A 12,446-nucleotide genomic window follows, 5' to 3' on the forward strand; every position below is an offset into this window, starting at 1 on the left:
ACTCGGCACTTTGAGGTTAGGGTTAGATGGGGTTAGGTTAGGCGCGTCCACGATGCGCGACGATTGAGGGGAACTCTCAGGAACTCTGTCGAAGACATTCGAAGAGGCGATCCAGGTTATTGTCGCCTGATTCGCGTAATTGTATTGAATTCGCGTTGCATTTTAGTTGTGTCGCGATTGTATGGAAGGATGGCCGATACAGATATCTTTGACAGCAACGAGGAGCAACTGCCGCAGGACCTCGGCGACGATGTCGTTCAGGAGGTCCTCAAAACTGGCACCGACCTACGCCAGTATTCCAGACAGATCGAGAAGGAGCTCAAGGAGGTCGAGAACAAGTCGATTCAAGATTACATCAAGGAAAGCGAGAATATAGCCAAGTTGCACAATCAGATTGCCGCCTGCGACAATATCTTGGAGGTTAGGATTCGCTGTCGACGCACCAGGTCTTGCTCGACACGTCGACGGATGATTTATGTCCACTTCTACCAATGTAGCTTAACTTTAATCTTGCTTTAATTTTTTTAAATCTTTCTTAGTTCTAAGAATTATAAAAAAGATAAAGAATAAATTAAAACATAGATTAAAGTTAATCTGCATTGATAGCGATAAATGAGATGCAGAATAATAGCTTGTCGCCGACAAGATGCTATTAATAACTTCTTAAGTTCATGACTTAAAATTTAGATGATCAACTCGTAATATTAATTTTATCATTTATTATTATTCTGATATTTCATAAACATATATGTATGTTCACGATTCAATAGTATTCGATTTTTGTTTAAAACTATAATTTTATCGCTGTTATTTGGTCATTTGATTTAAATTGGGGTTTACTGCTATCATTTAGTCATTTATGCAAATGATAATTATAGAAAAAAATTTGTTTCTGCAGCAATACATATGATATTGTTACATTATAAATATATATTCTTGTTTATGAAGCATTTATATAATAAATAATAAATTTAATATATAAGCTAATTGTTCAGATATTTATGTTGAACAATTTATATTAATAGTCAAGGATATCTTATTCTTTAATTACTTCTGGGTCCGCAAACTCTCCCTACTCTATTGATAGTCATAAAAATTTACTTAGGGCTGTTGGATTTTAATAGTATCTCGTCAGCAAGTGCCTTAAATGTATCGTTTGCATAATCTATTTCAATAACTTATCTTTGCAAAATGATACTGCTAATTGAGCAAAAGGAAACATTCACGTACAGACTTCAGTATTATTACCTTTTACAGAAAATGGAGTCGATGCTGATGAACTTTCAGACAGTTTTGGGAAGTATTAGTTCGGAAATAGTTTACTTGCAACGCAAGTCTGTTGCCATGAGTCAGCAGCTATCCAACAGACAAATAATACGAGGCCCGCTTAGTCAGTTTATTGAGGACATGACGGTGTCTGATGCTCTAATAGCGTAAGAGGCATTTGTCAATGTTTTACAAAAGAATGTTAGGGAGATAAACTCGTTAAATCTAAATTAATTTTCTTGCAGCTGTATTATGGAATGTCCAGTGACTGAAAAGGAATTTTTGATTCAGCTACAAACTCTGAATCATAAAATCAACTTTGTGAAGGAACAAAGTTTCAAGGAGGCCAAGTCTTGTTTAGACGTGAAGGATATATTAGAGAAGTTGAAGGTGAAGGCGATGGCAAAGATTAGGACATATTTACTAGAGCAAATTTATAAATTCAGGAAACCGATGGGAAATTTTCAAGTGCCGCAGAACAATATGCTAAAGTACAAATTCTTCTTTGAGTTTATCTTGTCAAATGAGAGAAATGTGGCTGAGGAAATCTGTGGAGAATACATTGATACTATGAGCAAGATACAGTACTCGTATTTCAAAACTTATTCGTCGAGATTGATGAAATTGCAGGTAAAGCTGCAACAGATAAATTAGTATTATTTAACTAAGTTGAAATATCAAGTTACAATTATTTTCGCAAGTTTGAAGAGAAAACGTCAAAGGACGATTTAATGGGAGTCGAAGACACTGCAGGCAAAGGTATATTTCATAAGACAACGTTAAAGCACAAAGGTACCGTCTTTTCTATAGATACAAGAGGTCAGGTTTTGTCTTCTCTATTGGAAGCACCTATAATTATCCCACACACTGCCTCTAATAAAACACGAGTAAGTACCAACGATACATATATGACTCTAACTTGCGTGATCTTGAAAGCATGTTTTCTAAATTAATATTGTAATCTTACAGTATCATTATGAAGCTCTATTCAGAAGTGAACAGTATGGTATTTGTGATCATGCTTGCAGAGAATATCTGTTCCTGATAGAATTTTTCAAGGTCCATAATGCACAGGCACTAGATATTTTCAATCAGGTAAGAGATTAACATTTAATAATTGATTTAATATATTAAGTAAGTATATTAAGTAGTAAATGTGTACTAAAATATTCTTTCCTTTTGACAGGTCATGGGAAAAACGTTAAATCTCATGATAAAGAATTTGCAATCGTTTGTTGAGGATTGTTACGATACAATTGCTCTGTTTCTCTGCCTGAATTTAGTGAAGCATTATCAGTTAATATGTCACAAAAGAGCTGTACCAGCATTGGATAAATACTGGGAGACCTTAACAGCCACAATTTGGCCTAGGTACTTAATTATGCTTAAAAATAATTGCAATAATATTCACGTCTTAGTATTTCGTATCATTACAATTTGCAAAATTATATCTGCTTTTTAGATTTACATTGGTGTTTCAATTAAACATAAACAGTGTCAAAGACTGTGATCCATCAAAATTCAACAAAGAAACTGGTCCACATTATGTAAGTATCTAAAGCAGTATGCAAAGGATTGTTTATAGTGGAATTTGATTACCATATAACATTGCAGTATGTAATATTGTTAATTTCTTATACAATCATGAATTTTTAGATTACCAGAAGATACGCGGAGTTTAGCGCAGCAATTGTAAGTGTAGTCGAGACATTTCCATGCGAGGGGACGACTCAGTTATTGGCAGAATTGAGAGAAACTGTACAATGCTTCCTGCTAAGAATGGCATCTATTTTTCCAACCCGGACGCAGCAATTAGTATTTCTTATCAATAATTATGATCTGATACTCAGGGTATTAATAGTAAGTAGATTTTACTTGACATGGAAAAGTCTATCAAAATTAATGTATTAAGAAAGAATTAAGATGCTACATTTGTTTACAGGAAAGAACGCGAGAGACCTCGAAAGAAGCGGAGAGTTTCCGGGAGCTATTAAACTCGCGTTCTGCCGAATTTGTCGAAGAAGTCTTGAGCCCGCATTTCGGCAATATAATCCAATTGGTGAAGGAATCGGAGGCTCTAATCGAGAAGGGCCAAGCTGATGATTTGAAACGGCAGGAGGGCAAAGCATTGGCCCTAGTGCAATCTTTCACGAACAATTGGAAACGAGCGTTAGAAGAGATAAATCGTGAGGTGTTACAATCGTTTCCCAGCCTGGTGCTCGGCAGCACTCTGGTGCAAGGCGCAATGGCGCAATTGGTAGCATATTACAATCGCCTACACAAGATTCTGCCGCCAAACGCGCGCACGCAACTTACGAACATCCATCATCTAATGGTAGAAATTAAGAAGTACAAAACAAATTTTTAGGACTACTTTCTGAAGAAATTGATTACTCAAATCCAAATAGCTATCGATCATTGGTTATTTGCTGTAAAAAAATCATTTCTAGTATTGCATATGGAAATCAGCTATTGGAGCGATTTTAAATTCTAGTAATTAGGGTTATTTATTAAATAAGTATGTAAATTTTGTTTTATTAATAACTACCGTTTAGGGATATTGGGGAACATTCTTGTAAATATAATCATAGAAATACATTCTGTACATTTATTTATAAAAAGATATGAGTTATGAACTAAACATGGTATTGCGTTACCATTCTATACAATAGCGATTAATATCCCGTACTCTTGTGCGCCTGACACGAGTACACGAGAATCTCTGACGTTGCTTATCTTATATAAATTAATATGTATACACATGTACGTTAAAAATGGTCTCGTTACTTTTTCCTACGATTTCGCGACCTATGGCATGTCAATTTTTCGGTGACTGAACCCAATCGCGATGCGGCGAGCATTTACTAATCACTTTAATATAACTCGATTTAATTGCCACACGTTTCACCGCACTCACGCAAGCAATTTACATTCACTTGATATGTCGAGCTCATCAACTTTTCGAGAAATTATACAATAGATACAATTGCGTTTAATGTGACGAATTATTATACGATTATCACCTGCATGATTGCAATCTGTGCATCTTAATCGTCAATTTGCATTCATTACGAACTGTCGTTTTATAGAACACCGTCGATAGCATGTAACACACCGTTCGTCGCTGGCACATTATGCGTCACAACGTGTGCCTCGTTCACTCGTACGCGTCCTGAAACAACAATGTATGTCGAATCATCTGAGAGATTATCTATTTCTTGATTTATATTTTTCTAATAATGCGATGCATCATGAAGGATCAGCTATTAAAACACGAGTCTTACGTCATTTGAATTACTTACCGCCGTTTTTGTGGATATGAACCGGTGATTGTGGACGAAGGGTGTCCTTTTGAATGTAATATCTCATGCCGGCCGTGTAAAGAGTCGTGGGAATCACGTGCCGCGAGATTATCGCCTTCGCCGCTTCCGGCCCGTCCTCATCGGTCCAAATTGGAGCGCCGTTCTTCGTGGACGCATCGGTGAAAGCGGAATCGGTTGGTGCGAAGATGGTGAACGTCTTCGGTCCTAGAAAGGCAGCTTTCGTTACACTAAACGACGGAGGATTCAGGATGATTCATCGATTTTGCAAGTCAGACGTACAGGAGAGGCGGCATATTGCACAAACGGAGTTCTTTTAAATTCATTTTTTTTTTTGGTCGGATTTTCAATTTACCTGTGAGCGTGTCCTCCAAGCCCGACACGTGCAGCATTCTGAGGAATGTGGTGAACCTCCTCTCACGATCGGCTTGCAGAGTTTGCACCAAATCTCCGACCGGAAGCGGGAACATGACCCTGTCGACGGCGTGGGCGATACCTTGAGGAATCTCGATGTCCCGTTTGTTGGGCGCGACTCGCGCCCCGTTTATCGCCGTTACCTATTTGCAAACAATGCAAAATTACAAATGAAGGGAAACGATTGCACTGATATGAAATCGTTTTCATCGGATCTGCTCTGAATGTTTGATATATACTAAGTAGGCGTATCTGTCTCTCAGAGAACATTATGACGTCTTGAAATGGTCTGACAGAGAAATAAAAAAATTTTGAAGTCTTATGGAATTATTAGAAAGATATCTGTAGTATAACATTTTTAATACGTCTTTTGATAAAATTTTAAAAAAGATGAGCCGTCTTTTAGACACACGCGTTGTCTGGATTTTTTCGTGAGAAGCGGATGACGGAGCTGTCGCAATTTCATGCATGTTCACCGAGTGAATGGAAGATTTCTATATTCGCGAAGGTCAATAAACTGGATCACGCACGAACACACATGAACCAATCACGTATGTAAAAATAATGTTGCATTGACTCACAAAGCTATTAATAATTTATACAGATAAACGAACGATTTTCTACGAAACGAAAGAAAAGCTTAATAACTAAAAAAAAGGAATTGAACCTTAATTAAAAATAAAGAAACGTAAAATAAAAAGGCGAGAAAGGGTCTCATAGGAATTGGACAAAATTCTAAAATATAAAATTACTTTCACGTCGTTCCATTCGTGATCCTGCATCGTGTACTCGTTCACCCGCAATTGCGTTCCTGCGAGACTGACGCCGGTCATCTCGTCCTGCAGGGAATCGATCCTGAAGGCTCCTGGTATGACGTGGTGAAGAAGAAGCTGTCGCAAAGAATTCTCAGTATATATTCTAGACACTAACGATTTTTACTGTAGAACATTTTCTTTCACTAAGCTCAGTTAATTTCAAGATTAAGTTTAATTGAGTCCTCTCCTCTCGGGAAAAGCGGCGAATCAAATTAATTACGATTGGCTAACTGGTGTCAGTGAAATTTACCGTTAGGTAGATAAATTATTAATGATGCTTTTGGCACCGATACGTACCCCACTTAGAAGTCTTGGATTGTCGTGGAACTTCTGCTCAGCTTTCTCTGGCCCTCCCAGCTGCACCATCAACGTCCTGAAGGCTTTGTCCGTAGGGACGAATATGGTGTACGGACCTGAAGTATAATATCGCAAAACAATACAGGGAAGTGTCACGAAACTATCGAACAGCATAATTGTTACAGAAATCTTTGCTTCAATTTGGAATCGGGGTCTTTCCTCAAACTGGTCGAATGTCCAGACGCGTTCAATTTAATTGACGATCGAAAATGAGAGAGACTTTCGACAAACTAAACTTCGAAGAAGAGGGAATAGATGACGGAATCGTATCCCTCGCGGAGATTCGATTCAAGGTTCAATTATTAAAATTGTTAGAGATTAGAAAGAAACCTTTCACATCGCCTCATTGCATTAATTTGTAACGTCAAGAGCTACACAATCATTGCCGTGTATATACGTTTCGCGCAGTTTTTGCGATTGGTATCCATAATTGCGTTTCATATATTCGCCAGACCATTCTCTTCCATTCCGGGCGTAGTACACGCGCGGTTGAGTTCATCTATGATCCTCGTAGAAGGAAAAACATATCGTTGGAGAACGTGACGAAGTTACACAATGTCCCGATTGATGATTGCATTCGCGATCGACAGAAACGGAACTGTTACCGCGGCGGGGGATCGTTGTTATAGGAAATATCGCTGTTTCTCGCACGCGAGAAAACACGCAGCTGGCTTATTATTTTCTTTCTAACGAGCGTGCGAACGCGGTCGAATAAAATCGTCGGTACGTGAAAAGAGCGTCAACATTTTCCTCACGACGAGACTCTCTTCTCGGGAATTGACGAGACACGGCGCGGCGGCAGATGTCGAGTCGAGGCACCGGCGTTTATCGGATTATTCAGCGAAAATTGTTTATAGCCGAGGGAACGCGTGAAAGGATCGACGTACGCCACGTTATTAATGCGCTGCAAAGAGAATCCAGTTCAACTTGAACTGGATTCTTCAGAAATGAAATGAAAAAATTTACTATCGCGTAGGGAAGTTATTACGTAACTTATCTCATGTAACGTTGCCGTAATTCTCTGACGTACTTTCATGCGTTTAGCTTACGAGGTAAGCCCGTTTCTCGATCTTTCTCTCGATGAAAGAAGGTATATATACATAGATAAAGGGCCCGAAGAGACAATGGGCTAAGCGAGTCGTCCCGCCGATAATTATAACGACTAATGAAATCGCGTGTCTTCTTCGTGAGAGCCCGCGTAATGAGGTACGCGTCTCTTTGTTCTCGTAGAAGACGGAGAGGTGCCTGTGTCGAAACGAGCAACGAGTCGTGAGAACAATTTTTCCGACGAATGTTGCACGACTAAAAGCGAAACGCGAGGTACAAATGGTGGTGGATTGTGCAAAGAGGCACGGTCTACCTCGCCATCAACGGGGATTATTTGTACAACCGTTTGGTCCACGACAACATTGACGCAAGTTGTGTCCCGCCTTGCGATACTGTTGAATAAGACCGCGGCGGTCCTTGCACTGTTGCGCAGAGAATTAATTCGTTTATTGTAGTATTTAACGTCTTCACACGAAATACTCTTCGTAAAGCTCGCTTATTGTCGCGTAGTGCATCGTCACTTATGACTAATTGATGATTTTTCGCTATTTCTGCTTTATAAATCATGCTTTTCCGCGATTATGTTAATATTAATAAAGCGGAATATATTGTACGAACCGTTTGTCAAATCATTAACACCAGAATAATTGCAGTAACCGCGAATTTCTTGCTTAAAATCGTGACGTTCGATAGTACACTTACATTAAGTCTCTGTTAATATTACACATATAAATTCTATTCTATTAATATTTTTGATAAATTGTGAGACAGTTTGAAAGTTACCGAAATTCGTATTTTTGTTCATAAAATGAGAAACTATTTAAAGTCTTCTCTTCTATCACTAAGAGTCTACTCTTTTATCATTAATAAATACCATTAATTAATTTTACACAGTAAATTATCAAGTTTGACTGACATCCAACTCACCGGTTTCGTTCAGCACATTATCCAGTCCCGACTGCCTCAGGTATTTTGCCATAGCGAAGAGGCCTTCCTTTCTCAATAACGTGGCTAGATTCTCCTGCGAACCTTGAGTTTTCACCTCCTCCGCTGAGGTCGACGAGGTCTCCGTGGATGGATACTTGGAGAAATAGACATAGTTCGGCGTATGATGCGAGTAAGTCGCCGGAGTCGTCGCCGTCGTTACGATCTCGTTCACCGGCGCCATCGTTGGGATGAACTGGCTCCTGGTGGACGAGTACTTGGTGGTCACCCGCGGGATGTGATCCGACAGGGTTGTCTTCGTCGGGCTGGTGTTCAGGGAGTTATATACGTGGCCCGTGACGCTGGACGCCGAGGTCACGTATTTGTCAGTGGTAGACACCGAGTTTGGCGATACCGTGACGTAGGGGATGTATTCCGTCGTCGACTTGCTGAAAATTTTATTTTGCCGTTCAGAATCTTTTACTAGATCCAAAAAATTGTTTGGAATGAATTATATAAATGCGAATCATCGCGATAATCACCTTTCGTATCTGGTCGAGGTAGATCTGACGGTGGTGGGTCTGAAGGTCGCCGCCTTCGTGCTGACGGAGTGATGAGATGATATCGGCGTTCTGGACGTACCAGTGGACACTATCAGATTCGGATCGATGCTGGACTCGAGATGTTCTAGCGTAGACGATTGCGTGGTCGGTCCGAGCGAGCTGGGCGGCAACTTCAGCTCGCCCTTCTTGATCTTCTCGACGATGGACTCGACGTCGGTGCCACTCTCCTTGTCGTTGGCGTTACCCTTGATACCCTGCACCTTGTAACTGCCGTCCGGCTGTTCCTCCAACAAAACGAACGTGACTTTCTTCGCCGGTAGATTCTGGATTATCGGCGTCTTGCCGATCTCCTCGAGCCTGCCGTCGCTCTTCTGCCGGATGATCTCGAAATCGGCACCCGGTGGCAGTACGCCGCCCTTTGTCAGCTCCTCGAAGAGCGCCTTCGGAGGCTTGATGGTGGTCGTCGAGGACGGTATAGCTGACGTCTGAATAGTGGAACTCGATGCGATGGATGATAAACCGTTCGGCGCGTGAATAACCTGAATCTTCTTGCCGTTCGGTAGTATCAGATCCCTGGTAGTGACATTCCTGACAACGTCATCGTCATCGCCGGACTGAGATAGAGCGAGTTTGAGTTGCTTCAGCAACAATTCCCGCTCAGACTGTGGAGAGTTCCTGCTTCTGCCGCTGGAAGTCTGTCTCGTCGTGCTGGGTTTATCGGTCTGATAGATCACCTTGATCTGCGGCTTCGGTTTACCTTGCTGCAACAATTGACTCTCTTGACCCTGAAGCAGGCTGAGCAAGTTCTCCGGTATATCTGTCTCCTGATGAGCATTAGAGGTAATCAGACGTCTGGATGGCGGAGGTGGTTGCGTGGTAGTGGTCGTTGTAGTCGTGCTTGCTGCTGTCGTCGTATACTTCTTCTGATGGCTAGCAATTGCTTTAAGGAAAAGCTCCGCTTCCGACGGCGTGATACGTCGCGCCGACGGCGAAGATAGCAACAACGGTGAGGAAGTGGTGCTAACGGTGATCGGGATCGATGTCGCGGTAGGTGGAAGTGGCGTAGTGGAAGTGAGCCTCTGGAGTTGCTGAAGTCGCAGCAGTTCCTGCTGCCTGCGCAATTCCTGTTGCTCGTACAGCAGCTGCTGCCGTTGCTTCTGGAGCAGCTCCAGCTCGCGCTGCTTCTCCAGATATTCCTGTAACTGTACCGTCTGCTGATCGCTGAACAGCGGTTGCGACAAGTCCTGTTGAAGATTTTGGAAGCCATTCTGATTGTACTGATTGTATTGTTGTTGCTGGTATTGCTGCCGTTGCTGGTATTGTGGCGTTTGCACGCCGCCGCTGCCACCGCCGCTGCCACCGTTCACGAAGTTCGAAGTACCGAGTTGCTGGGCAATCTTCTGTTGTTGTTGTTGCAGAAGCTGTTGCACTTGTTGTTGCTGCTGCTGCAACTGTTGCAACTGTTGTTTCGCTCGATCAACTTTGTACTTGGCCAGGGAGGAGTACGGCGTGCTCGATTGTGCTTGCTCGAACGAGGAAACCCGCGGATTCTTGAAATCTTGAATGGGACGTTGCCGGTACTGTTGCTGGTGCTGTTGCACATCGCTCAGTATCTGGGCTTGCTGAGAAGCCGAGAGACGAGGTCGCGGATCGTTCACAATGCGACCCTAGAATCAAATATTTACACGAATATATCACGCATTTTTTTTTTCAGAAAAAAGTAAAACACTAAAGTTTCTTAAAGATACAAATAATCTATTTATAAAGCTAATTATTGTCTGTTTATATATATATTTTTTCTATTAAAACGACTAATTTACGCTGTAAAGTTCCTTGCACATTAAAATGCATTCCTGCGGTCATTGCTCTTTATTTACTCTGTGTAATGGTGCAATATCTTATGCAATATAGAATTTTCGCGCACGTTCTTAGGCATCATGAGCGCTTTAATACAAAATTATATAATACCGTGATATTTCCAGTGGCATTTAATCAGTAGCAAAACGAATTAACGACAACATGTTTCTGAAGTTCAGTTACGACAGTCTATTGTTCTCTTCTAATAATTTTTTGATGATGTAGCAAGAAATTTACACGAGGTATTCTAAGCTGTGATAAAGAAACATTCGCTTTTTGTGAATGAATATAACTTTCAGTAAACTTAAAAATATATAGAACTATCAAAGACATGGAAATAAAAATTTGATAATAACGGCAGTGAACGCAATCTTTCGTATATTACAGAGAAAGTATGACGAAAGGTATGAGAGTATGAAATCGTTGACAGTTTTCATAAATTACCCTGGTTAATTGCTTTGCGAATCACATTTTGCATTTCCATTCTACATAAGATATTCCATTTGGATAACGTGCTGCACGTCAGCAAGATAAAAGCGAAAGCAAATCGAATCTACGCAATTGACGGCAATTCGGTGTGTGTCACAAGATTTATAAATTATCGTAGATTTATACTCCAGGGCGCTTAGGAACCAAGCGGAAAATCGATAAGAAGATTACCTTCGATTTAGTAAAAGTTATATACTGGAGAGGTCATATTCACTCTTGCGACTATTCAATTTAAATTCAATAGATCAACATATACTTTAAAACGTACAATATTTTTTAGATAAATGATCTTTTCGATAGTATTCCTTCAGCTTCTCATTTCTCTTCCTTTGTTTAGAGACAACAAAGAACGCATTAAAAGATTATTAAAAAATCATTACATAGTGATTATAATTTGTGATCAATTATATTATAATTATATGTCATTTATATGAGGCACGATCAGTTTGAGACAGACTTTCCTTGAGAGAAGCCTGGATCTATAATTATATATCATTTATATACTTTCACATAATTGACAATATAGTTAGTTCTCAAATTTTAACAATAAACAATTTAGAAGACATTTTCAAAGAATTTTGAGTCAATAACTTTTTACGATCACAGCTTGTGGTATAATAAACTTAATGATCTAGATTTTACTTTTTTCTCCAACATATACCATAAATTCCTACTTATTGATTCTATTATTGCCGCTTTTAATGTTGCCGATATACTTAATACTGTGCACAGCATGCTCTCAAATTCATTGTTTGTTGCTTTTATTGTGCGCGCGAGAAAGACGCGAATAATTAAGGTGGCCGTAATTAAGAGGGGCATTGTTCGATCTTCCTTTCTCCCGTGTGCCTTCTGTGCCGTCGTCGGCCCGTTGTGAGACGGGTCTTCTCGTCCTCTCGTAGAAAGTACGACCTACTGCAGTTTCCATTTCACACACATAACGACTTACATATCATGTTCAAGTGGATCGACGTGTGTACTGGTTCTTTATATAACGGCACAGCCCTGCGGGCTAATATCTGCGTTTTGCATGATTACGCGTCTTCTCGCGTGCGGTTTGCAGCTGTCGTATTTTTACAAGACACTCATAATATTATTATTCAGCAGAGAAACCGTTGAAATGTTTTTTTCTACAACTTCACGTTGACGAGACACTAACTGAATGTCATACTTCCTGTATTTTACGGTGAAATTGTCGCTTGACGTCGAAAATAGAATGCATTTTTAAGAAATTTTTATTATTACTTTTGTAGACTGACGGTTAAAATAGCAGTTTAAACAGTGAAAAGTGAGATGACTCTCGTTTGCGAGAAATTTTAATATACACATGTCAACAATGTTCCGCTTCGCGTTCCAGGTCAATTACACGTATTCGATTTCATTGACATTGACATTAA

General features: G+C 40.2%; 2 protein-coding genes across 2 annotated transcripts in view; one reads left to right on the forward strand and one right to left on the reverse strand.

The window, feature by feature from the left end:
• Window positions 1-32: 32 nt before the first annotated feature.
• LOC112454925 (vacuolar protein sorting-associated protein 52 homolog) lies at window positions 33-3,862 on the forward strand. Its single transcript, XM_025016577.1, has 9 exons — window positions 33-420; window positions 1,258-1,433; window positions 1,512-1,896; window positions 1,968-2,153; window positions 2,236-2,361; window positions 2,453-2,637; window positions 2,729-2,813; window positions 2,923-3,126; window positions 3,209-3,862. Exons 1-9 carry the CDS (start codon window positions 190-192, stop codon window positions 3,632-3,634), a joined length of 2,004 nt encoding a protein of 667 aa, XP_024872345.1. The 5' UTR covers window positions 33-189; the 3' UTR covers window positions 3,635-3,862.
• Window positions 3,863-4,136: 274 nt separating this feature from the next.
• The window catches only part of LOC112454907 (integrator complex subunit 3 homolog), a 24,858-nt gene continuing 16,548 nt past the window's right edge, over window positions 4,137-12,446 (reverse strand). The window contains exons 3-9 of the mRNA XM_025016542.1: window positions 8,686-10,373; window positions 8,147-8,592; window positions 6,113-6,228; window positions 5,753-5,890; window positions 4,942-5,143; window positions 4,569-4,793; window positions 4,137-4,438 (exon numbers count right to left, since the gene is read on the reverse strand). Of these exons, the coding sequence (XP_024872310.1) occupies window positions 4,350-4,438; window positions 4,569-4,793; window positions 4,942-5,143; window positions 5,753-5,890; window positions 6,113-6,228; window positions 8,147-8,592; window positions 8,686-10,373 (2,904 nt within the window). The 3' untranslated portion in view covers window positions 4,137-4,349. The remainder of the gene's footprint in view (window positions 4,439-4,568; window positions 4,794-4,941; window positions 5,144-5,752; window positions 5,891-6,112; window positions 6,229-8,146; window positions 8,593-8,685; window positions 10,374-12,446) is intronic.

This window comes from Temnothorax curvispinosus, unplaced genomic scaffold, assembly GCF_003070985.1.
Source record: "Temnothorax curvispinosus isolate PA1 unplaced genomic scaffold, ASM307098v1 QBEX01000525.1, whole genome shotgun sequence".
NCBI classification, from domain to species: domain Eukaryota; kingdom Metazoa; phylum Arthropoda; class Insecta; order Hymenoptera; family Formicidae; genus Temnothorax; species Temnothorax curvispinosus.